The sequence below is a fragment of the Xyrauchen texanus genome, chromosome 22 (genome assembly GCF_025860055.1).
Source record: "Xyrauchen texanus isolate HMW12.3.18 chromosome 22, RBS_HiC_50CHRs, whole genome shotgun sequence".
Taxonomy (NCBI): domain Eukaryota; kingdom Metazoa; phylum Chordata; class Actinopteri; order Cypriniformes; family Catostomidae; genus Xyrauchen; species Xyrauchen texanus.
The window spans coordinates 18,491,800-18,517,502 of NC_068297.1; the positions used below are offsets into that span (position 1 = coordinate 18,491,800).

General features: G+C 37.9%; 1 protein-coding gene across 1 annotated transcript; it reads right to left on the bottom strand.

Annotated features, from left to right (window-relative positions):
* Nucleotides 1-337: 337 nt before the first annotated feature.
* LOC127662428 (YTH domain-containing family protein 2-like) lies at nucleotides 338-25,198 on the bottom strand. Its single transcript, XM_052153599.1, has 6 exons — nucleotides 25,041-25,198; nucleotides 24,850-24,874; nucleotides 17,550-17,629; nucleotides 11,155-12,777; nucleotides 6,117-6,179; nucleotides 338-1,713 (listed from the first exon to the last, which is right to left on the bottom strand). The coding sequence occupies exons 1-6, from the start codon at nucleotides 25,065-25,067 to the stop codon at nucleotides 1,690-1,692; spliced, it is 1,842 nt and encodes a 613-aa protein (XP_052009559.1). The 5' UTR covers nucleotides 25,068-25,198; the 3' UTR covers nucleotides 338-1,689.
* Nucleotides 25,199-25,703: the final 505 nt, after the last annotated feature.

Here is a 25,703-nt window from a genome sequence, read left to right on the forward strand (position 1 = left end):
AAAGCACTTACATTTATTATTGTAAATCTTGTGTAATATTTGAGCTGTAAAGTTGTTTAACAATCGTTTTTATTGTAATTGTATTTAATGTTCTGGCAAACTTGCCACTCATTTTCACATGCAAATAAATAATTGCCAGATGTTTGCAGCAAACCTAAGGCAACAATTGACATTTTGCCATTATTGGCAAATACATATATGGTAAATCTGTGGCAACAAGTACAAGTTTGCCAGAACTCTCGATTTTAGTAATGAAACATTACACAGAACCGGTTTGCGGGTGATGTTATTACATATATTGTCTTGAGACCATACTTTTGAAATGGCATTTTAATGTGTACAAATTAGCCCCATTCACTTCCATTGGTAAGTCCCTCACTGTAAACCAGATTTTGTATTTTTATTTTTTTAAAGAAAGAAGTCTAAATGAACTTCAGCAGTAATCATCATTATGCCAAGTTCAACCATCAGCTTTGTTCACCATAAAGCAAACAGACTTCAAAACTTTGTGCAGCATCTTTATTCTGACACTGCTAAATGCCAGCAGTTTTTTCAGGACTCGTTAATGCACCGACATGAACATAGGAGGGTTGAAAGTGTGCAGGCAGCTAGTGTAGGTGCTGGGCCAATGGGGACCAGGCAGTTTGGGACACGGGTTAGTGCATGACACAATTTTTAGTCAAATAAGGGGAAATGCATACACAAGTTTTGCCAAGTATACCACATTTATTTTTAATGAACCGATAATGCGAAAGAGAGCGTCCAAGGCCCATCTCAATGTAGACGGAAGAGAAAGATGAAAAAAAAAAAAGACGGAGGACAGCAGCCCATTGCAAAAATTTGTTTTTTAAACTTGCATAAGAAAAAGGAGTAAATGAAAAATAAGCTGACAACTCTCAAACAGCCCCTTTTGTACACTATAAAACTGATCCAATGACCAAAGCTTTACTCAAATCTGCTTCTCCATTTACAGTCCCCTGCTAAACACCCTATTTTACAAAAAAAAAAAAAAGACAACCTAAACATTTTTGAATGTACTTTTTTTTTTTTTTTTTAATCTTGGTTCAGGTCGGTAGACAATTTTTTATTTCTCTTAGGAGTTATTGATATTTTGAACTGACTATTGATCAATTACTAACAATTGAACATCTTCTGCGAAGGCAATGACAATTGTGCATCCTGACTGGATGGTTTCTGCTCCAATAGAGGGGATTATAGAGAAAGGGGTGGGGGGAACCTACAGGATCCGGACAAGAGCTCAAATGTACAAAAAACACTCAAGATTGTAGCAAGAGAGAAGCAAAGCATTGTGCTTGGACTGTAAAACCAGATGTTCTTCTAAAAAAAGAAAATGAAAAAACAAAAACAATATCAGAAGGAAGAGGCAGCGGAACAAAAAACAGGACCAAAAAAAAAAAAAAAAAGAGGGAAGTACTGGGTTCACTATTATAATCCTATAGAATTAAGTTGTAGTCCTATGAATAATCGTGTCATTTTTCTTTTACTACAAGTTCGAAGTAAGTCTTTTAGGTCAAAAGAAATCAAAAAGTCTTCATTTAGTTTTTTTTTTTCTCCTTGTTTCAAATCCTTGGTTAATTCTTTCCCCAAAATAATTTCTGAAAATATCTGGTTGTAAGATCGGGGAGAGAAAGCTCAGGGCCTGTCAGTCTTTTGCCAAAGCAGAGCCTGTTACTTCACACGTCCTTGGCGATCCTGAAGACAATGGAAAAAAATAAAAATTATTATTAGTAAACAAAATGCAAAAGGGAGGTAATTGACAAATAATATATATAAAAAAAAAAGGATTTATAAATAATTGAAATAGTCTTTTAAAAAGCCTTTAAATTACTTAATTTTTAAACCTTTTTATTTATTAAGGCAAAAACAGATTTAAAAATGTGTTTATTTTTGTTTGTGTGTGTATAATATATATCTATATATTTATTACACACACACACACTCTTCACTTTTTCCACATTTTATGTTACAGCCTTATTCCAAAATGGATTAACCAAATTCATTATTTTCCTCAATTCTACAAACAATACATTGTCATTAAGGACAAGGCGGGGAAAATAGGGAGTATGGATAACTATAGACCCATCGCTCTAGCTAGCATTCTTTCAAAGGTGTTAGAAAAGATGCTACTAGATAGACTTAGTGGGCTCATTTACACCACAGAAAATCAATTTGGCTTTAAGTCTCAACACAGTACTGATCTATGCATCTATGCATTGAAAGAAGCTGTTGAATCCTATAGGAGGCAGGGCTCTACAATGTTTATTGGGTTTATTGATGCGTCCAAGGCATTTGATAGAGTAAATCATCAGAAGCTTTTTACTAAACTTATGCTTAGGGGTGTGCCGGGATGCATCATACGTATACTGGCTTACTGGTATGCAAAACAAAGCATGCAGGTTAAATGGGGAAATCGCTTATCGTCACCATTTAGTGTAAGGAATGGAGTACGGCAGGGGGGGGCTTTTGTCTCCGGCACTGTTTAACTTATATATGGATAATCTCTCAAAGCAGTTGGGGATATGTAAGACGGGATGTGTAATAGGGAACACTCTGTTAAACCACCTGATGTACGCAGATGATTTAGTTGTTATGTCCCCCAGTACTGTTGGGTTCCAGCAGTTGTTGGACATATGCTCCAAGTATGGGGGTGAGTTTGATGTACAGTACAATGCAAGGAAGAGTGTTGTGTTGGTTTGTAGGACTAGAGAAGATCAGAAGCTGCACTTTCCTATGTTTTACCTGTCAGGGCAATGTATCTGTGTATCTAACTGTACAAAATATCTTGGGCATATCATTACTGACAAGATGGAAGATGATGCTGACATGTATAGGCAAAGACGAATGTTGTATGTACAAGCGAACATGTTAGTCAGGAAATTTCATTACTGCTCTGATGATATGAAAGTGCACTTGTTTCAGTGCTTACTGTACCCCTATGTATGCCGCCCCATTATGGGTCAACTACAGAAAGGAGACCATGCGTAAACTGCAGGTAGCATATAATGATTGTCTGAGGATACTGCTGAAGAAGCCCAGGAGCAGCAGTGCAAGTAAGCTTTTTTGTGACTTGAGGCTAAGCTGTTTACAGGCCCTCTTGAGGAACCTAATGTTTAAGTTTATGGGTCGACTTGATGAGTCAAGAAACTATATTATAGTAAGGCTCACAAGTCCCAGGTGTAGCTCGGTCCGATATCAATCACACCTATGGAAGCATTGGTATGAGTGCCTTTTAAGATTTTTGTGAAAAAGGGTGTAATGTATATGTTTATGTAATTGTTTTTTTGTTTTTTTTTTCTCTCTCTCTCTTTTTTTTGTGATGTATGTCCTGTTGTTGGGCCTAGAGCCTGTAATAAAGTTTAAAATACACCATAATGACAACCTGAAAGAAGTTTGTTTGAAATCTTAGCAAAATTTATATAATTTTTTTTAAATAAAACAAAAACAAAATGTACATAAGTATTCACAGCCTTTGCCATGACACTCAAAATTGAGCTCAGGTGAATCCTGTTTTCACTGATCATCCTTGAGATGTTTCTACAACTTGATTGGAGTCAACCTGTGGTAAATTCCGTTGATTGGACATGATTTGGAAAGGCACACACCTGTCTATATAAGGTCCCACAGTTAACAGTGCATGTCAGAGCACAAACCAAGCCATGATGTCCAAGGAATTGTCTGTAGATGAACAGGATTGTATCGAGGCACAGATCTGGGAAAGAGTACAGAAACATTTCTGTAGCATTGAAGGTCCCAATGAGCACAGTGGCCTCCATCATCTGTAAATGGAAGTTTGGAACCATCAGGATTCTTCCTAGAGTTGGCCGCCTGGCCAAACTGAGCGATCGGGGGAGAAGGGCCTTAGTCAGGAAGGTGACCAAGAACCTGATGGTCACTCTGACAGAGCTCCAGCATTTCTCTTTGAAAAGAGGAGAACCTTCCAGAAGAACAACCATCTCTGCAGCACTCCACCAATCAGGCCTGTATGGTAGAGTTGCCAGACGGAAGCCACTCCTCAGTAAAAGGCACATGACAGCCGTCTGGACTTTGCCAAAAACCACCTGAAGGACTCTGATCATGAGAAACTAACTTATCTGGTCTGATGAAACGAAGATTGATCTCTTTGACCTGAATGGCAAGCGACATGTCTGGAGGAAAACAGGCACCGCTCATCACCTGGCCAATACCATCCCTACAGTGAAGCATGGTGGTGGCAGCATCATGCTGTGGGGATGTTTTTCAGCAGCAGGAACTGGGAGACTAGTCTGGACTGAGGGAAAGATGAACCCAGCAAAGTACAGAGACATCCTTGATGAAAACCTGCTCCAGAGCGCTCTGGACCTCAGACTGGGGCGAAGGTTCATCTTCCAACAGGACAACGACCATAAGCACACAGTGGATATGGGACAACTCTGTGAATGTCCTTGAGTGGTCCAGCCAGAGCCCAGACTTGAACCCTATCTGAAAATAGCTGTGCACCGACACTCCCCCCTCCAACCCGATTGAGCTTGAGATGTCTTGCAAAGAAGAATGGGAGAAACTGCCCAAAAATAGGAGTGCCAAGCTTGTAGCATCATACTCAAAAAGACTTGAGGCTGTAATTTTCGCAAAGGTGCTTCAACAAAGTATTGAGCAAAGGCTGTGAACACTTATCTACATGTGATATTTTTTTTATAATAAATTTGCAAAGATTTCAAACAAACTTCATTCACAATGTCATTATGGGGTATTGTTTGTAGAATTTTGAGGAAAATAATTAATTTAATCAATTTTGGAATAAGGCTGTAACATAAAATGTGGAAAAAGTGAAGCGCTGTGAATACTTTCCAGATGCACTGTGTGTGTGTGTATATATATATAAATAAAATCTAGTTGCGTTTTCATTGAATGTTGTGTTTAAGTATTAAAACAATGCGGTCATTAAAGGTGCTGCAAGTAGGGAATTTATATATTCTCTCTCTCTCTCTCTCTCTCACACACACACACACACACACACACACAAAGAAAGCCTAACGGTGCATAGATCTTGAAATAACCTTCACAGAACGACGTAGAGCTGAAGACACTATTTTGTGTGAGCTTGTATTTTACAAGTGGACACATTTGTAACGTTAAACTCAACTTTTTTTTTTATTTGTAACTTTTTGATATTTCTAATTTCTCTAATATTTGATTTTTCATTATGATTGTGATCACATTTCATAAGTTATATAACAGAACGATCACAGATGAGCGCTATAACAGGATTCTGTGAACGAGACATGCATGCGGACATGCATAACACACAAAACATCGCTGCACTAGCAGTCATGCTGCCGGCACTAACATTACACCAAGTACAGAGATTAGGGTTTTTGTGTGTTTGTTTAATGTTCATTACCTGCTGTTTATCGCCTCATTTTAGTTTAATGCATTATTACAGCTGTTAGAACTTCATTATTTTCTCTCCGTGAGGGAGTCATCAGGAAAACTGTAAAAACTCAAGTGTACCGTCATGTTCTGGAACCAGACACAGCCGTTGAATTAGGCACACCCCCTCTATCAAAATTCCACTCTCTAAAAATACATGCACACACTTGGAGATGTTGTATTGTTGATGAAATGGGATGGTGGGGTGAGTGTCCCCTGAGCTTTTTACATTTCAAAAGACACTTTACACCACTAATATATCGAGTATATGGATTATCCGGTGTATGCACACAAGCAGAAACAAATTATTTGACCGCGGCCCACGGGCATCTTTTTCCTTTCACTGTTTAACAAGCCTAGGGCTGTTATAGAGACGGGTGTGATATTTTATTAAACCTTTTTTTCAGTGAATTCTAACAGGTAATAGGAGTGTTTTCTGCATTTCATAAAAAATAAAAACTATAAAAAAAACAGCACCTTTAAACCAATTTTCAGCAAAGAAATCAGAACCTACTTCAGTTATCTTCTGACAAGCCTAACTAGACTTGTTAAAGAACATTAAATTTGACAAGTGTATCCAACGCCTGCTGCCTAAACTAGCAGTGTTATTTACAAGCTCACAGAAACGTCTTTAAAGCATACAACTAAAGGACAATATGAGCCAGGTGTGAATCTGCAAGATGCATCACCTGCATTCTGTAGTGGCTTCGACTGGAGTTATTGGAGTACGGGTCACTCCCCTGAACATCCACCTGCCCAGATAGAGAAATGTCTGTTAGTCCAATTAAATGATTGTCAAGCATTAAATGCAAAATAGACTGTATACTACAGAGGTATTTTCATTTAACTACAGATTCAATTCAAAAGATTACTTGTAGCTGAACACATTTATAGGAAAAAACAAAATACTGGTGAAGCAAAAATCAAAAGGAAAGACATTTTACCCACATGAGTTATACAAATTCACTCATCGTCATGTCATTCTAAACTTTTATTTAACAAAATAGGAGAAGTTTGAAGAATATTGATAAAAGTGCTGGAGGACTGAGTGAGTAGACGTTTTCCATTTTTGTGAAAAAATTAAAAACAAATACTTATTTTGGGTGAACTAAGCATGAAATTGACAATCACATTTGGGTTAACTGACAAATTACGTCTACTCAAAAGATTTACTGAAGCGTAATGAGTGCAGAAAAACTTGTGACTTAAGGCCCAAGTATACTTCGGATTTCCACGCTGCTAATCGGAACGCGCACAGTATGTGTGATGCAAATTTGTCAATCAACACAGTCTGTCTGTCTGTCTCAGATTTCTTCAACACGTGGGCCTAATACAGGGCTCCAGAATAAAAAGACGACTTTGGTGCCAAAACTGAAACATTAAGCCAAATGGCTGTTTTTAGTAGCCAAATCACAGACTCTCTCGATTTAGATTGCTGTTCAGAAACAAGAAAGCAAGCCAAAGAAAAGGAAGTCAGCCGAAAATCCATTCATGAAAGGTTTAACAAACAGAATATATATAGTTAAGGTAAGTTTGCATTCCCTTTTGTCACAAATGTTCACACCTCTTTCATAATTTATACAAATGAGAATTGTTTTATTTAGTACTGCTTTCAGAATATGCATTACAGTTATTTACATATAGTATGCATATAGCAGTGTTGTCTTCTTGAGCATCAATGAATGTTTGCATTTTGTGTAATAGTTGTGTACAAGTCCCTCAAATGTCTTAAGTGTCAAAATCTTGATTATATATTTAAATTTTAATATATTGCCTTAATCTTTTTTTACTGATACCAGATGGCCACAAATACGGACGACAAGTGCAAATTTAATGAAATCCCAGATACAGTTTATTGAACTATTCCAATCCCAAAAAATTATTTCCAGAAGAAAAAGTGGTAAAAAACACTTAATTATAAAGAAGCCCAAAATACACTGTAGTGAACTAACTGACAGCTGATATCCTGAGAAAGTGAATCTGATTCAAATTGCTAACCTGAGCTCCCTAGTTCAAACCCGCTGTTCTTTTCGGGTGATTCATGAAAAAAATCAGGTTGAAAAATAATTTGTAAGAGTAATTTGTTCACGACTCTCTCGCAATGACTTTGTTGTTGCGTGCGGTGCAGCGAGATCGCCAGAAACAGAATGGGTGAAAAGTGGCAAGAGACATATTGGTTGTGCACGTTCTAAAAATATATTAAATAACTCATGATATTTGACAAAACCGCACAACCTGACTGTCGCCAGGGTCGATTAGATTTTAAATGGTCGCAATCTATTTTTTCGTCTCATTTGTGTCCAATTTAGTCGCAGTATGGAGACCTGTAAAGTATCAATACTTCAGATACAACGTTGTATCGAGAGGATCGATACTCATGTAAAAATATCGGTACTAAAGTTTTTTTTTTATTAGTGATTTCAAATATTTACCATGAAAAACTACTGCATCTCATAAGATTCAAAGTAAACAAATGAAAAACATAAGCAAATATATTCATATGACTGAATCCATTTCTCTTTCCACTTCCAAAGACAAAAGCAGTCAGTCAAAGACAGCGCTCGGTATTAGTGCACGTGTAAAACGCGTTCATATCCACTCACGGTCAAATGAGCAAACTCAGTGTCAGGCAATCCGGAACATGGAAAAATTAAGCATACCTGAGCCTTTATTTACTCAACCAAAAAATTTCAACCAGAACAACAGTTTTTAAACAGGAACATTCTGAAATTGTGCACAATCATTCTAAAAGCTGTTTCACACTGCAATGACACTGACATTTGTCAGGTTACTAAGAAATCAGATAAGTCTGTGTGTCCACTGGAAGGAGACAGGGTGGAATTACATTGCCTGCATTGGTTAGGAAAAGCACAAAATGTAAATGCAAACATTGGAAAAAAAAAAACATTGAGGATTTCTCTCTTTATAACGCATTATTGGGATATTTCAGTAAGCAAAACTTCATATAGCAATATAAAGCCATAACACCTTGAACACCTTTCATGTTAATATTCAGTGGGCAAAAAATGGTGATGTTAGCCCACAGATATACAAATAACTAAAAACTAGTGTGAAGCATTACTGCTGAAATTCTCATCACTCACAACACCACACCCCCAAATAAGCTGCTGCTCTTTCATTCATTTCAACAGATAATTATTATGTGCTGTCAGGCAAGTCTATAAATGTTGTTCACCTCACAAAACATCCATTTAAAATGCATATTGTGTACTGTCATGAGTTCATTGTGTGCAGTGACATGCTGCCAGAAAACACTACACTGAATATAAACAATACCAAATAAAGGCACAGGAAAGTGACAGACAACTCAAAACTATAAATTAGTCAGGTACTACAGGATAAAAATGTAAACATGTATTTTGTCTGCTACTTTTGTGGCATTTTATTAAGGAATTTCACAATATTCTCACTGTTTTGCATGTGTAAAGCAAAACCAACAACTGCTGTATGCAGATGTTTGGCCAAATCTGAAATGGGCAACATCAAAAAGATTTTCCAAGTAACTTGATAATTGATGAGGTCAACAAAACACAGATGTTCTCTTGCAGTGCTGCACAAAACGCAAAGCTTTTCATCACACCGTGGTTGGTAGTATGCTTATGTCATTTGAAATGTCATTGTGGCACAGAATTCCAAACTGATAAAGGGGTCATGACATGAAGAATAACATTTTAGATAGGTCATTGTACTATAAAAACATACTGTAAGTTTCAGAACTTTAAAATTCCTCCTCACTGAAAAACTGTTTGTTGAAACCAAACTGTCAAAATGACTCTAATTCCTCCACATTACTTGCATTTGACTGGCTCCACAACAACACATAAATGCCTACTTATCAACTCTGTAGCCCACCCAGTAGCGCAGAGCAGTGAGATGACAAGGAGAGAGCAGGTCAGTCACAAGCAGACAGCAAATCATAACAGTGAGAGTTTTCTGTCAAGTCTTAAAGAAGCACCAAAATAATATTTCTGACAGAGGGTCAAAATGAAGCTGGAAAATGATCATGTTTTACAACTGTGACTTTTCTTGTTCAAAACAACTTTTTTAATATTATAAGCAATAATACGTATAAAAAAAAAAAAAATAAAAAAATAAAAAATAAAAAAAAAGGCATGTCATGACCCCTTTAACCCTTTCCCCGCCAAACACGGAATTTTCCGGGTTTCCGTGTTTTAGGTGTTATACGGTAAGGAAGACCCCTGCGCATGTTTTGAAAGAGTACGCAACTCTTTGATCAAAGAAACAGACTGTGATCGTCTCAAACATGAAGAAATGGAGTATTGAGAAGCTAAAAATATCAGACATAAACATGCCTTTTTCTCAGCTTTTTGTCTGAAATGTTGTTTTTTGACAAAACCGACCTCTGTTCAAGTCGCAATAAAAAAAGAACAAATGAAGATAAAATAAAATCGTTTTTTTTTGCCTAAAAGCAGAGGCTCAGATCTTTATTGTGATATATAGCATCTTCATATATTCATGGAAGAAAATATTCTGCGGGCCATTAAAATTTAGCGAAAATCGTCAAAAACCCTGGCGGTGGCTGGCAACTTTTTTTAAAAAACGCTGGCGGGGAAAGAGTTAAGGGAATTGATGTGCAGTGAATCTTCAAATGATGTAGGGAAACATATACATCTGAAAGCATCTACGTACACTTGCTAAAACTATGTGGTTCAGCTGCTTGTGCATAAAACCAGAGAACTGCATTTTCATTACCTGTATCATTATACAATCTGCACTTTACAATATTTTGCATTTTCCAAACAGCATTAAAGCGTTCCTTCTGTATTATTACCCTTATGCAAACTGGTATATGATAGAGAAGACAACTTGAAAACATTAACATTAAAGGAATAATTAACCCCAAAGTGTGCATGCCATTTCAAATATGACTTATGCAGAACACAAATCAAGATTTTTTTAAGAATATTTCAGCTCTGCCAGTCCATACAATGCAAATTAATGGTGACCAAAACCTTTGAAGCACATAAATTCAGCAAAAAAGTAATCCATATGACTCCAGTGGTTGAATTCATGTCTTCAGAAAGACATCTAATAGTTTTGGTGTTGAGCAGAGCAACACTTAACTCCTTTTTCCACTGTACATCATGAGCTTCAAAACATTATGGCCAAGGCGACTGCAGATGTCAAGATTTATATAATGAAAAAGGAGTTATATTTTGGTCTTCTAATCCAAAATCGATTGTATCGCTTCAGAAGACATGGATTAAATCACAGTGGATAACTTTATTGCTGCCAGTGTGCTTTTTTTTGGAGCTTAAAAGATTTGGTACCCATTCTCTTACATTGTATGTAACTACAGAGCAAAGATAGTCTTCAAAAAACATTTGTTTTATGCAGAATGCAGACAGACATACACATCTGTGATGACATGAGGGTGAATAAATGGACTTTTCATTTTTGTACCATTCCTTTAAGTGTTTATATTCTTTGCAATAATATCCTTGTTAATGTGTATAAAGAAATAATCTTATACTCTGGTTTTGAACTGGACAAACTGCAATTATTATCCCAAGTTAAAGATATGGTATGATTTCAGACATGCATTATCAAAGGGACTGGGCCTGACAAAACAAAATTGTGCTAAACATTGTGAATATGGCATCAACACGTTGTGCATATAGTATATAACTTGGTAAAAAGATAAACAGGTTAGGTCTCTGATGGAGCAAGGCCATGGCAGGTTACCTTTTTCACACTCTCCTCCTCTTCCTGACGTTTCTCGTAGTGTGAGAAGTCGTCAAAAATGGAGGTGGTGTGCTTGTAACTTGCAATGATCTTCAACACCTGACGTGCCTTATCCAACGGAACCTCCTGCGTGTCACGGGAGTTGGTGACTGGCTTATTCTCATTGTTTTCCAGACGAATGTGCCTAAGTTGGCTGTTTGGAACGTCCTTCACAAAGATCCAGCACACATCAAAGCGTCCCTTCCACTTGTCCTGCGACCACACGCCTGCACAGGTGTTGTAGTCCACAGGCGAGCGCATTTCGGCCACACCACAGAAGTGCCCACTGCCATTCACGCTGAAGAGCAGGTAAAGTGGCCCTTTGTTGGCCAGTGAACGGTACGCAGCGTCCAGACGTTTATTGCCGTGTTCCGTACTGCACCAGATATTGTATTTAATGGACCGATGGATGTCATCCTCTGAGTAGCTCTTGATAATGAAGACACGACCATGCTTAGGGTTCCAGTCAAAGTCCTTGGGATTGTAGTTGTTCACCATTCGAAGTTTCTCCAGAACTGGGTGGGGCTCTGCTGGAACAGCAACCCCACCCATTCCTGAACTTGGAGGGGATTGTCCAGGCCCACCCGCTACATCCCCAAAGCCGTTGGCACGGTTTCGCGGAGGGACCCAGCGGGTTGGTTGGGAGTTTTGGGGAGCAGGAGGGCCCTGGGACAGTGGTGGTGGGACAGCTCCCGGCTGGCCACTGGGAGGAAGAGGGTGCTGCCCAAGTTGGCCAGTAGGAGGAACTAGCTGTCCATTAGTGAGGGGCAGTTGCGGCACCCCTCCAGCAGTAGTGCCCGGTTGAGGAGACGACTGATTGGTTGGCTGTCCATTAGTAGGCAGAGAAGCCTGCTGTGGGGCTGCTGGTTTTGGCACCGTCCCCTTGTTGTCCCAAGTTCCAATATCCATGTTATGTTTGATGGGAGGTGGTGGCAGATTTGTCCCACCAAGACCTCCCTTGGTTTTCAGCTTAGGCTGAGGTTTGGCCGGCTTGCTTGCAATGTCTGCCCAAGATGCAATTTTTGCAGGAGCCATGGAGGCTGGAGGCATGGTGGGAGCAGCCGACACCTGACTCAGAGGCCCTCCAGGAAGTCCAGAACCAACAACTTTGGGCGCCATGTCCCCAGCCCCAATCTTAAGCCCCGCCATGCCCTGATCTAAACTATTCATTCCCACTGCCTTGTTGAGCGACTCATTGGCTGCGAAAGGTGACTGTCCATCAATCATAGCGCCTCCTAGCGTGCTAGGAGCATAGGCATAGCTACTGCTGTAACCTGAGCTCTGTGTGGACTGTCCCTGAGAGCTGCTGTTTCCCCAGGCTGAGAAGTCAATCCCACTCTGGAAAAAGTTGAAGCCATGCTGTCCCAGGAAAGGGTTGTTCCCAAGTGTTCCTGACTGGCCAAACATGGCATCTGGGAGAAAGTGGTGCTCCCCATTGCTAAGTTGTCCATAGGAGGCCAGGTAAGGCATTGGAGGGTCACCACCAGTAGACCATGCCGCTTCATTAAGCGAATAGGTAAAGCCTATAGAGGGGCTGTAGTAACTGGGCATGTAGGAGTCGGACATGGCCGTATAGGCATTGCTCTGCAAAAAAGAAAAAAAGAATCAATTTGTTTTCATATTGTTTATTCTCATCAGCAAAGTTCTTCCTCCAGAAAATGCAAACAAGTATGAATAAATTTGGCAGTTACATTAGGGTGAAAGCAGACGTTTTTCCTACACTTTAAATGATTTGCCCAGTCTATAATTTATGAAATTTATGCTGGTTTTCAAATAAATAAATACAGCCAAATAATGTAAATTAAAGGAAACAAGGATAACCATATAATCAAGACACACTGTATACTAAAAGACCTCATGTTGAATGCAGGGAAGAGTGTTTCAAGATCACTTGAGACTTGTGTTCTGGGCGCTCCTCCAGGCACACAGCTCTTAGCCCGCTCATATTTTCAATACCAGCAATAAGCTTTGCGAGAGCAACAGTGACACAGATTCACTACAAAGGAACCCAGCATTCCTTTGACAGAGTGAATACAAGCCCCTTTATTCATCTGTGTCCCATTTTCCTCTGAAGGATGGACATCCATTGACAGAAGTCATTACATCATACATTATGGTTAGATTGATGTATTCAGTAATTTTTAATTTGAATGGAATTCCAATATAGTAAGTCTGTACAGGTCCATAAACTTAATGATAATTTAATCGCTAATTATCTTTCACTACTTTCTGGTAAACAAAAGTGCTGCATTTTGGCACAATTTCATATGAGTCATCCAGAGACATGTATACATCACAACTAGTGGTCGACCGACATGTTAATAAATGGTTGATGCCGATATCCAGAGAGCAGAGTGGCCGATATATCACAATACAGTAAATAACAAAATTGCTAAAATATAAACTCTTATTTAGCACTATATTAACTTAATTTCTCACACAACTTTGAAAAAAGAATTTAAAAACAATACTGGATTTTAAAAAAGGTAGATAGTAGTTTCTTCTGGTTTCTATATTGTAATCAATTTTTTTTAATTTATTAATATATTAGGAAAATGAAATAACAGTTCACACAATAGTCCAGCAACCATGGATAGCATGCCCACATTGGCAATCACATTTTCTCCAAAAATACCTAATCGAATTAATTGTTCATCCAGTGCATGGTGAATAAGAGCACACAAAGCGCTTTTACTTTGAAGTTGCACTCACATGCTCATCCAGATCCAGTGCGAGCAACAACCTCCTGACAGTTTAAATGGCCTGGATCGCCTGCTTAAGTGACTATTATGATTTGCGAATTATTAGAGGAACATTCTTATCCTGAAATTTTTGATCTTGACTGATGGAATACACACTTCAAAGGAAGATATTAGATCACTCGACGGGAAGAAACCGCTGAATTTTCGTGAATGACATCAGTTTAAACAAGATATCTTCATATTTACAAATGGTATATAATAGAAATTTTATTGATTCTTGCATTATATCATTAGAAAAGTGACAGGGAACTGCTAAGCATAGGCTTATAGAATACAGTGATGGCCAAAGTGATTGGCTCCCTTGGTAAATATGAGCAAAGGAGGCTGTGAAAAATATGCCTGTTTATCCTTTTGATCTTTCATTCAAAATCCTCTATTAGATAAACAAATGCAAACAACATATTTGATAAAAAAAAGAAAAAAAAAGAAATGCGTGTAAAATATATGAGTGGCAGATTTATTGGCACTCTTTTATAAAAGACTTTGTGCAGCCTCCCTTTACAAAGATAACAACTCAGAGTCTTCTCCTATAATGCATAATGAGGTTGGAGAACACATGGCAAGGGATCAGAGATTATTCCTCCATACAGAATCTCATTAGATCCTTCAAATTCTGAGGTCCACATGGTGGACTCTCTTCAGTTCACCCCACAGGTTTCCTATGGGGTTCAGGAGACTGGGATGGCCATGGCAGAACCTTGATTTTATGGTCAGTGAACAATTTTTGTGTTGACTTTGATGCGTGTTTTGGATCATTGTCTTGTATGAAGATCCAACGAGAGCCCATTTTAAGCAGTCTGGCAGTAAGGTTTAGATTTTATTTTTTCTGTTGGTATATGATTGAGTCCATGATGCCATGTATCCAAACAAGATGTCGAAGACCTTTGGCAAAAAAAACTGTGGCCATGAGGTATTTTTCCGTAAGGCTAGCCTACCTCTCTGTTTGCCAAACCCATCTCTATTTGTATTTAGATACAAAAATCTAAATTTTTGCTTTATCTGACCACTAAACCCAGTCCCATTTGAAGTTCCAGTAGTGTCTGGCAAACTGAAGACGCTTGAATTTGTTAGATGAGAGCAGCGGCTATTTTCTTGAAACCCTCCCAATCAACTTGTGATGTACAGCAGGTGACGTCTGGTTGTAGTTTGAGATTTTCTGACCCCAAGAAAATCTCAATTTTTGTAATTCTCCAGATGTGATCCATACAGAATCTTTGGCCTCTCGAACCATCTTCCTGACCGTGCTTGGAGACAATATAGACATGCATCCTCTTTCAGGTCGATTCTTAACATCTCCAGTTGATTGGAAATAATTCATTATTGCCCAGATGGTGGAAATAGGTAATGCTTTAGTTATTTTCTTTTAGCAGATTCCATATTGTAAAGCTCAATCTTTTGCCGCACATCATAACTTTATTCTTTGGTCTTACCCATTGTGATAGATGACTAAGAAAATGTGGTGTATATATAATATATATATATATATATATATGTGTGTGTTACATATTTATACCCCTCTGAAACAGGAAGTCATGGCTGAACAATTTAATGTTCTTAGTCACCTAGCTGTATTAAATTTTTTAAATATGAATAGGAATATAGTTCAGATATATTTTTATGCATAAGAATATCTAGGGGTGCCAATAATTCTGGTACAAATATTTGTTTCATGATAAAACTTTGATTGGACATCGGAGGATATATTTTTGCGAATATTTTAAATAAAAGATCAAAAGGATAAACAATAAAGCCATATTTTGCACAACCTTCTTGGCTCATATTTACCAAGGGTGCCAATATTTTTGGCACCACTCTACATGCTTTAGAATATGGTTGAATTTAGAAGTTTACATACACTTAAGTTGAAGTCTTTAAACTCACCATTTATCCACTCCAAAAATGTAATATTGGCAAACTATACGTACATAGATTGCGGCAAAAAGTTCAAATCAATCCCAGAACAACAGCAAAGAACCTTGTGAAGATGCTGGAGGAAACAGATAGACATGTATCTATATCCAGAGTAAAACAAGTCCTATATCGACATAATCTGAAAGGCTGCTCAGCAAGGAAGTAGTCACTGCTCCAAAACCTCCATAAAAAGCCAGACTACACGTGCACATGGGGACAAAGATACTCTGGTCAGATAAAACAAAAATTGAACTTTTTGGCCATAATGACCATCGTTATGTTTGGTGGAAAAAGGGTTAGGCTTGCAAGCTGAAGAACACCATCTCAACCCTGAAGCATGGGGGTGCTTTGCTGCAGGAGGGGCTGGTGCACTTCACAAAATAGATGGTATCATGAAGGAAAATACTGAAACAACATCTCAAAACATCAGCCATGAAGTTAAAGCTCAGTCACAAATGGGTCTTCCAAATGGACCTCCAAAGTTGTCGCAAAATGGTTTAAGAACAACAAAGTAAAGGTATTGGAGTGGCCATCACAAAGCTCTGACCTTAGTCTGATAGAACATTTGTGGGCAAAACTGAAAGTGTGCGAGAGCACGGAGACCAACAAACTAGACTCCGTTACACCAGTTCTGTCTGGAGGATGGGCCAAAATTCCAGTAACTTATTGTGAAGCTTGTGGAAGGAAACCCAAAAGTTTGACCCAAGTTAAACAATTTAAAAGTCAATGCTACCAAATTGTATGTAAACTTCTGATCCACTGGGAATGTGAAGAAAGAAATAAAAGCTGAAATAAATAAATTTTCTACTATTCTTCCGACATTTCTTAAAATAAATTATTTATCCTAATTGACCTAAGACAGTAAATGGTTTCTAAGATTAAATGCCAGGAATTGTGAAAAACTGAGTTTAAATGTATTTGGCTAAGGTTTAATTAAACTTCTGACTTAAACTGTAAATGAGCACTCCACAGGATGCTGATCTACTCCAGTTTTGTGAGGTTTGTTTATTACATCTGTTTAAATGAGATAAATCGCATATTCACAGATGGTATATGATTTTACTTTTATTGATATTTGCCTTTTTATCATTGGACAAGACAGTTCAAAGTTACAGGGAACTGTTGAGGAGAGAGAAGAATGAAACGGGTGAGCACATTAACATTATGAGCTCAAACGTGTCTGCCACGGCTCTGATATGTAGACAGTTTAAATGAGATGGTATATTATTGTTGTAACACGATGGCACATAACAACAAAACAAACCGTGACCGGTAGTTTACATGTTTCAGTTGCTTAAAATGCAAGAAGGCGATTTTCTGTGCCAAATGGGAAAATTTATCGGCCAATGCCAATAATGACAAAAGTCAGAATATTGGCCGATTATAAGCATCTGTGATATATTGGTCGACCACTAATCACAATGACTTATAACTTTGACAGCAACTCAATATCAGCCACTATCAATACAATGACTTGACCAAGTCTACACATGCATATAAAAACATCTCTTATGCAGTTTTTGGATGCTGCGCAGAGTGCCATAGTGACACCATAACAGGAAAACAATGCCCAGAGACCAGGATGCAATTACGGTCTATAATGAATGAGAATAGTTAGCGAGAATAGTTAGCTCATTCTCTCCAAGGGTTCCCTCTTCTGTTAAGTGCTGAAACAAGACCTACCTGTCTGGGCTGAGCATTCAGGTAAGGCTCGAACTCATCATCGTTCAAAGTATCCTTTTGGGCAACACCTCCGTTTTGCACTGGAAGGGAACCATACAAAAATTAGAGAACATACTCCAAATTACCAGGGATGCAAACACATGAGGAGAAAAAGGTGAGAAAGTCATAGTGTTTCCAGTGGTACACTGTCAATTTGTTTGTTGAATTTAAGTATTTAGGAGAAAGTATCCCTTTAAAGTGATGAGCAAAATGTAGAAAATGTTAATGAACAACTTGGGCACATTTGCTTCAAAAGGGTGACTTTAAATAAAAAGCCTGAAAACCTACATTTCATCAGAATTCCAGTGCAATTATTACAGGGACAATTCCCCCAGAGCAACCTGGAGTTAAGTGCCTTGCTCAAAGACACAATGGTGGTAGCTGTGAGGATTGAACCAGCAACCTTCTGATTACTAGTTATGTGCCCACTACACCACCACCACTCCACAAACAAAAAAAGAAAGGAATGCATGTATAATACATCTAAATAATTAGATACTATAATGCAACTCATTGTTAAATGAAATGTTAAAATAATGAATCAAAATAATCAAATTAAATTCTGATAAACTAAAAACTTTCACATAAGTTCAATTACAGCAATGGATTATCAATTCAAACTTAATTTTTACATTCTTTATAGGACAATCTAATTAGAAAATAGTTTGTATAAGCCTACTTGTAAAGAACAAAATTGAAAATATTTAATTTAATTACCATTTAACCATCCCACATTTTTGTCAATTTTAGTTATTGACAAGTTAAGCAACAACTATGGTATGATGAACAGGTCAATTCAGTTTACAGTGACATTGAGCAGAAAGCTTTCATATAAGAGTTTTTACAGAGTTGCTGATAAAAGTGAAATCAGCATCGGCCAATCAGATGAAAAGATAATCAGTGAACATTATCGGATGTTAAAATTCCTGATGGGAACCAAGCCTGTGTCCAGATGAAAATCTGTGAGGGTGATTCTGAATTTAGTGGGTGTGCTCTAACAGTTAAAATGAAGATGCAATAATGCACCAACGTTATTCATTGAGAGGGCTTTAAATGTCCATTTGAGGTTACCCTGGGGTTGTGCCGAGAGACGATGATCTCTGGGATCGCCAATAGCTAATGCCTTTGACGATGTCAAGACGATATTTGGCTCGCTTTCCCATTAATGTATTAAATAATTATTAGGCTATTATTATTATCAAATACATTTTACAAATAATTTGCCCTGCGGCACACAGAGGCGCTTGAAGAAACACTTTATTATATTAAGAACAGATGACTATGATTTTGTATGACACGCTGTTTGTATGGAGGCTTGCAATCTCATGGAACATGCACATTCTTTTTTACAAGAACAGCATCGCCTATGAGTGCTGCAAATGACCCCAGACATCTAAGCTTAGGAAGTGCTTTGAGTTCAGTTCACTTTATTTCCACAGAGCAGTTCCTTGTGACAAGGGTTTCACGATTATAGCAAAAATCATAATAGTCAATTATTGCCCTTGATGTTCTGAATTTTTTTATAATAAAATTATTGCTAAATTACTGCTTAAATTATTAGTCCATATAAAGTATAGAAGGTATATTCAATATTCAAATTTATTAACAGCCGATTTAAATCGACCAAATTACTGTGTTCAGTAAGCCCAATGATGGTGAGACAGGTGCCCATTCATGCCGTTTGTTCATTTGCAGTGTATTTAACATCTACATTCAAAGAGAGCGGTGAAATACTCAATGAATCCAAAATAATTCCCAAGTGCTTTTCGCTCTTGTTCTACAGCTTCTTCGAGTGTCAGGTGATGTTACTTAGTATTAATTTTCGTGTGCCACCGCAAACAGAGGTGGAACATTAAGTAAACATCTGGGCATTCAGACGGTTTAAAACTTGCGCTTTAGGAACAATTGTCATTACAGATAGGACGGAGGACTAATCCAAGCGGCTCTGATTGGCCATAGTCGTTCCATTGCTCAACAGACATGTTAGTTATTGATTAGAATACCCAACCGCTGCAAAAACATGTAAATAGAAAGCATTGATGCAACAGGAGCAGACTTAAATTGAATGCAGTAATTGTAATCGCGATTAGTTGAGACCACAACACTGAAGCCTATACATCTGTGATTAAAACATAATACAAAAACATGTTCACCTCGAACCATGATTTATATTTCAGTGATTAACATCATTATAATTATTTTTATATTTATAATTGTTTTTGTGTTCATTGAAGTAATATTCCACCTGCATTTTTAGACTGATACTTGCCTGACATTAAATGGAACGGTGGTTACATAAACACACATACATGTATATACACACACACACACACACACACACACACATATATACAGTGGATATAAAAAGTCTACACACCCCTGTTAAAATGCCAAGTTTTTGGGATGTAAAAGAATGAGACAAAGATAAATCATGTCAGAACTTTTTCCACTTTTGATGTGACCTATAATGGGAACAATTCAATCGAAAAACAAACTGAAATCTTCGTGGGGAAAAAGTAAAAACCTTACAATAACCTGGTTGCACAAGTGTGCACACCCTCTTATAACTGGGGATGTGGCTGTGTTCAGAATCAACCAATCACATACAAACTCATGTTAAATATAAGTCATTACACATCTGCCATCATTTAAAGTGACTGATTAATCACAAATAAAGTTCAGCTGTTCTAGTAGGATTTTCCTGCAGAGAGGTTCCAAAGCATCAGAGGGATCTCATTGTTGAAAGATATCAGTCAGGAGAAGGGTACAAAAGAATTTCCAAAGCATTAGATATACCATGGAACACAGTAAAGACAGTCATCATCAAGTGGAGAAAATATGGCACAACAGAGACATTCCCAAGATTTCTGGCAAACACTGGCTGTGTGCTACATGTGACAACAATCTCCCGTATTCTTCATATGAATGGGCTATGGGGTAGGGTGGCAAGACGGAAGCTCATTTTCTTACAAAAAAGAAAAACATCCAAGCCCGGCTGAAGTTTGCAAAAACAAACATCAAGTCTCCCAAAAGCACTTGGGAAAATGTGTTATGGTCTGATGAATCCAAGGTTGAACTTTTTGTCCATAATTCCAAAAGGTATGCTTAGTGCAAAAACCACACTGCACATCACCTAAAGAACACCATACCCACAGTGAAGCATGGTGGTGGCAGCATCATGCTTTGGGGCTGTTTTTCTTCAGCTGGAACTGGAGGGAATTATGAACAGTTCCAAATACCAGGCAATTTTGGCACAAAACCTTCAGGCGTCCGTTAGAAAGCTGAAGATGTTCACCTTTCAGTACGACAAGGACCCAAAGCACACATCCAAATTCACAAAAGCATGGCTTCACCAGAAGAAGATTAAAGTTTTGGAATGGCCCTGCCAGAGCCCAGACCTGAATCCAATTGAACATCTGTGGGGTGATCTGAAGAGGGTCTGTGCACAGGAGGGATCGGTGCACAGGAGATGTCCTCAATCTGACAGATTTGGAGCGCTTTTGCAAAGAGGAGTGGGCAAATATTGCCACGTCAAGATGTGCCATGCTAATATACTCCTACCCAAAAAGACAGTGCTGTAATAAAATCAAAAGGTGCTTCAACAAAGTATTAGTTTAAGGGTGTTCACACTTATGCAACCAACCAGGTTATTGTGAAGTAACTGGATATATATATATATATATATATATATATATCTACACACACACACACAGCAAAGTTTGGAATAATATGGAAAGATATTAGTATTTTTATTCAACAAAGTGGCATTCAACTCATCACAATGTATAGTCAGGACATTAATAACGTGAAAAATTACTATTCAAATTTGAAGATTTATTTTTCATAACTTCTTAAACTACAAAGAGTTCTCATCAAAAAATATTCCACGTGCAGCAAGGACAGCTTTGCCGATCCTTTACATTCTAGTTGTCAGTTTGTCCAGATCTGATAGAACATAGCACCTTACAGTCTAGCTGATCCCACAAAAGCTCAATGGAGTTAAGATCCATAACACTCAAAACTTCTTTGCCTACTCTTAACCATTTTTTTTTTGCCTGTTTCAAAAGTGGCTTTTTCTTTGCAATTCTTCACATAAGACCTGCACCCCTGAGTCTTCTCTTTACTGTTGTACATGAAACTGGTGTTGAGTGGGTAGAATTCAATGAAGCTGTCGGCTGAGGACAAGTGAGGCATCTATTTCTCAAACTAGAGACTCTGATGTTCTTATCCTCTTGTTTAGTTGTGCATCTGGCCTTCCACATCTCTTTCTGTCCTTTGAAGACTGTAATGTACACCTTTGAATGAAATCTTCAGTTATTTGGCAATATTAAGCATTGTATGGCCTTCATTCCTCAAAACAATGATTGACTGATGAGTTTCAAGAGAAAGACGTTTATTTTTTTCCTTCTAATTTTTGCAGAGTGTGGAAACTCAAAAACAATGTTAAGCTTCATTTAACAAACCAAATAGCTTTCAGCAGTGTTCGATATAATCGCAAGTGATTTTCTAGTACCAAATTAGCAATAAAGTATGAGTACTAGACATGGGTCCTGTCTAGATTTGATCAAAAATGACTTTGAAATAGTGATGGTGCTGTTTTTTTTTTTTACATCAGTAATGTCCTAATTATACTTTGTGATCAGTAGAATGCCACTTTGGTGAATTAAAGTACCAATTTCCTTCCAAAATAGCAAAATCTGTACATTATTCCAAACTTTGTGTACATATCGTGAAGGAGGGAACAAAAATGTATTCACACACAATGTATTTTCCTAGAAAACGAAAAAACCCGACCAGTAGAAAATGCACAGATGAAGTAGGTTCTTTGCCAAAGAGATGTTGCCCTTCACAACTGTTGTCAACTTTTTTTACACTTATTTTTTCCAGTTTCATTTGGATTTTTAGATAAAACAAATAAAAAAAAGTTTAAAGTTTGAAATCAAGGTGTCTTGCTTTATTGTGTAGGCTTAACCCGAACCATGCTTAACGAAAATTACACCATAGTACCACCTAGCATCCAACCAGCGATAATACAGGTGTTCATCGGTTTCAACGTGAACACCCGTTTTATTTGTTTGTTGATGAATTGAATAAAAGTTTCAGTTCTTTTTCAGAGGACTCTGTAAACTTTTGGCAGAAGAACATATGCAAAACATTACCAAATTTTGTTCAACAGGAAATACTTAGTAGTTTGTTTTTTTGGTTTACCATAATCGTAGTTAAAATCACAATCTTTCTCAAAATAATCACAATATTATTTTTTTGTCCAAATCGTGCAGCCCTACTGCACTCAGTAAGTTTTTGTCTTGGCCCCCATGTGGGGACCCTCACCATGTAGAATAAAACAACTTTTATAAGGTTACATATATGACTAGAGTCTTCATCTCATGAGTAGGGCCACAACTAATGATTTTGTTGTTGCGGCCCTCAGATGAAATATAAAATTGTTTTTAAAGGAGTTTTAGATATTTAAATAAAAATTGATTGTTACCCCCGGAAGACGGCACAGATTGCCAATGTGTAGGTATAATTGTTTTAAAAAAGCTTATGTACCTACCTCTATTAAAATGTAAAAAAAAATCTGGGTAGGGATTTATGTTTTTATTGTTTATTCTGATTTGTATTGCTATTTTATGATCCAATGTAGTTGTCAATATAAATGCACCTTGAGTCCAAAACAAATTTCCCTCTGTGGACAATAAAGTGTAATTTCATATCTGAAAACAACCCAAAACAAAACATATTTTGTTGCAGTGTATAATGGGGCAAAGACTTGCCTCGCTCTCCTTTCTGTTAACTTCAATCCATCTTCAACTGTCTTATTAATAAAGCTACCTATTGCCAATTTTTTTCACAATAAGAAATGCACAGTGATATATTATGATTCAATAAGTCACAAGCCATCATGTTATAATCTAGCTGCATTCAGTGTGTGTGCTTGAGGGACTAGTGTCCCCGTGACAGTGTGTGTATAAGCCGGATGCAGTTTCAATCTCCCCCCATTAAATCGGGACATTCATGCAACTCATAGAAGAGGTGCTGACCACACAGAAAAATGCCAGATTCGGAGTTTGGATTTATTTACATGATCTGCTTCCATATTATTTTAACTTTAATAAAGCTATAACGCATTAAATATAACTGCATTTAATATGTAATGCCGGGATGATTCCTTTAAAAATGCTCCACACAAGTTTTCCTTCATAACGAGAGTGCTTCTGTATTTACTTATTTGGTATATTTGAATAATTCCCTCATACTTCGTGATCTACATCACCTAAAGCTTTTTGGAAAGTTTAGAGTGCATCTGGACTGCGAACCGTGTAATTCTTCCTCTCCTCAGATCAGGCGCAAACTGCAGTGCTGTTCTCACGTGTCATCATTACAGTTTAAGGTGATCTCATGTTACCTTAAAGGACTATTTGACAACAATTTTTTGTTGTTGTTGACAACGTCGACTAATCGTTTCAGCCCTACATGTGAATGGTCATGATTTTATACATACGTTTCAAAATAACAATTAATTTCTTTGAGTAAATCTTTTTCAATGGGGAAAATTAACCGAGTACACCTTTAAGGGTGCTTTCATATGCAAAAAATATAATTTCAGAAGTGTTATTCAACTGCTGCTGAAATCAACATAAAAAGCGCTGACTGCCGCCACTAATGGGAAACACGAACACCTGATACCAAATACAATTCAAAAAGTTAATAAAGGGCATTGTCTCTCACTCTGACCCCAAACATCACAAACACGTGGTGATAAACACCGATTCAATATGTAAAGGGTTGTGATGGGTTACACTGTTACACTCAGTGTGGTGCTGAAAAGCCCCCTCAACAGGTTCTTCCTGGCAGCGTGTTTTAACGCCTCATGACCACTGTTGAGGATGCTGAACTACGAGCGTGTGCGGCAATACATCACTACATTTGAACTTCACACTTAACAGCGTTACATGAGGATATGTGGGTGTTCAGGTAACTGAGTTTGTATCAAGATTTCATCTGCACGATCGGCTCCACCAGTGTGCTAAGCGGCTAGTTAGCGTGTGCTTTAAACACAAGCGCTTTTAAGGTCTGACAGTTTTCAAAGCATCTATAATCATCTACAATAAGACACACTTCTCATTTAATCTCATTTGGAATTGTTAATGAGCAGGATTCACCTCTATATTTAATAACGGGGTTTTTATGAACACGGCCTACTAACAGCACCGCAGAACCAGACAGCGCTAAAACATCACAGCAGCACTTCCCTTACCTTTATTTGCTTGGCCTTTCGGTCTCTGGATTGGGTCCAGGTGATTCATGAAGGAGTGAGTTTGGAGAGGAAAGAGGGAGAATAAATGATGGTTTATTTGAAGCTCAGGCCTGAACTCGCGCTGCGAGAGTGAAAAAAAAACCTTCCTCGACGCCACTTCTGCCCAATGTTCACAACGTGCCTCTCTTTACCTGGTCCAGAAGGCTGCTGGCTGACATTTCTCTCTCCCAGAAGGCTGTTTTAGTTTGCGGGTTAAAGTGAACGGGAAACGAGTGTTTATAAGAATGTTTGCGCCCGTGTCGCTCTCTCTCGCTACAGCTGCAGATCAGACACACAATGGCGGCCTGCAGTTCCTCCACACTTCAACATGGCCGAGCCGCCACCGCACGTTTATCCGTGGCGGCACAGCGCCACTATACGACTGGGAGGAGGACATCAATGGGTTAGTAGTATGAGTGGAGAAAATACATGATTTGGGTGATTTAAGTGGATAAAAAAGGGTAAAAATAAATATCTAATAATTTATGTGTTGCTATAATGATTTTTCATTGTATTTGTGGGCTATGGTAAGCTGATGTGAAGCATTATGAAAGCCCTGAAATAAATTAAAGCTGCACTGTCACCCATTGACCACTATGTGTCCCCATTACAACATTTTTGAGGAGCCACAGAAACAGAAGTCAATCCATTGGCCAACACAGAGGCAATGCAATGCAGACGTGGACCAAACGTAGACACATACCAAACCACATGCGACTGTTTTTCAAGGCCGGTATACTTACACTTTTAAGAAATATATGCTTTCTTTAGGAGTAGTGGCATTGGAGTTATATACTAATTATGCCTGTGATAGT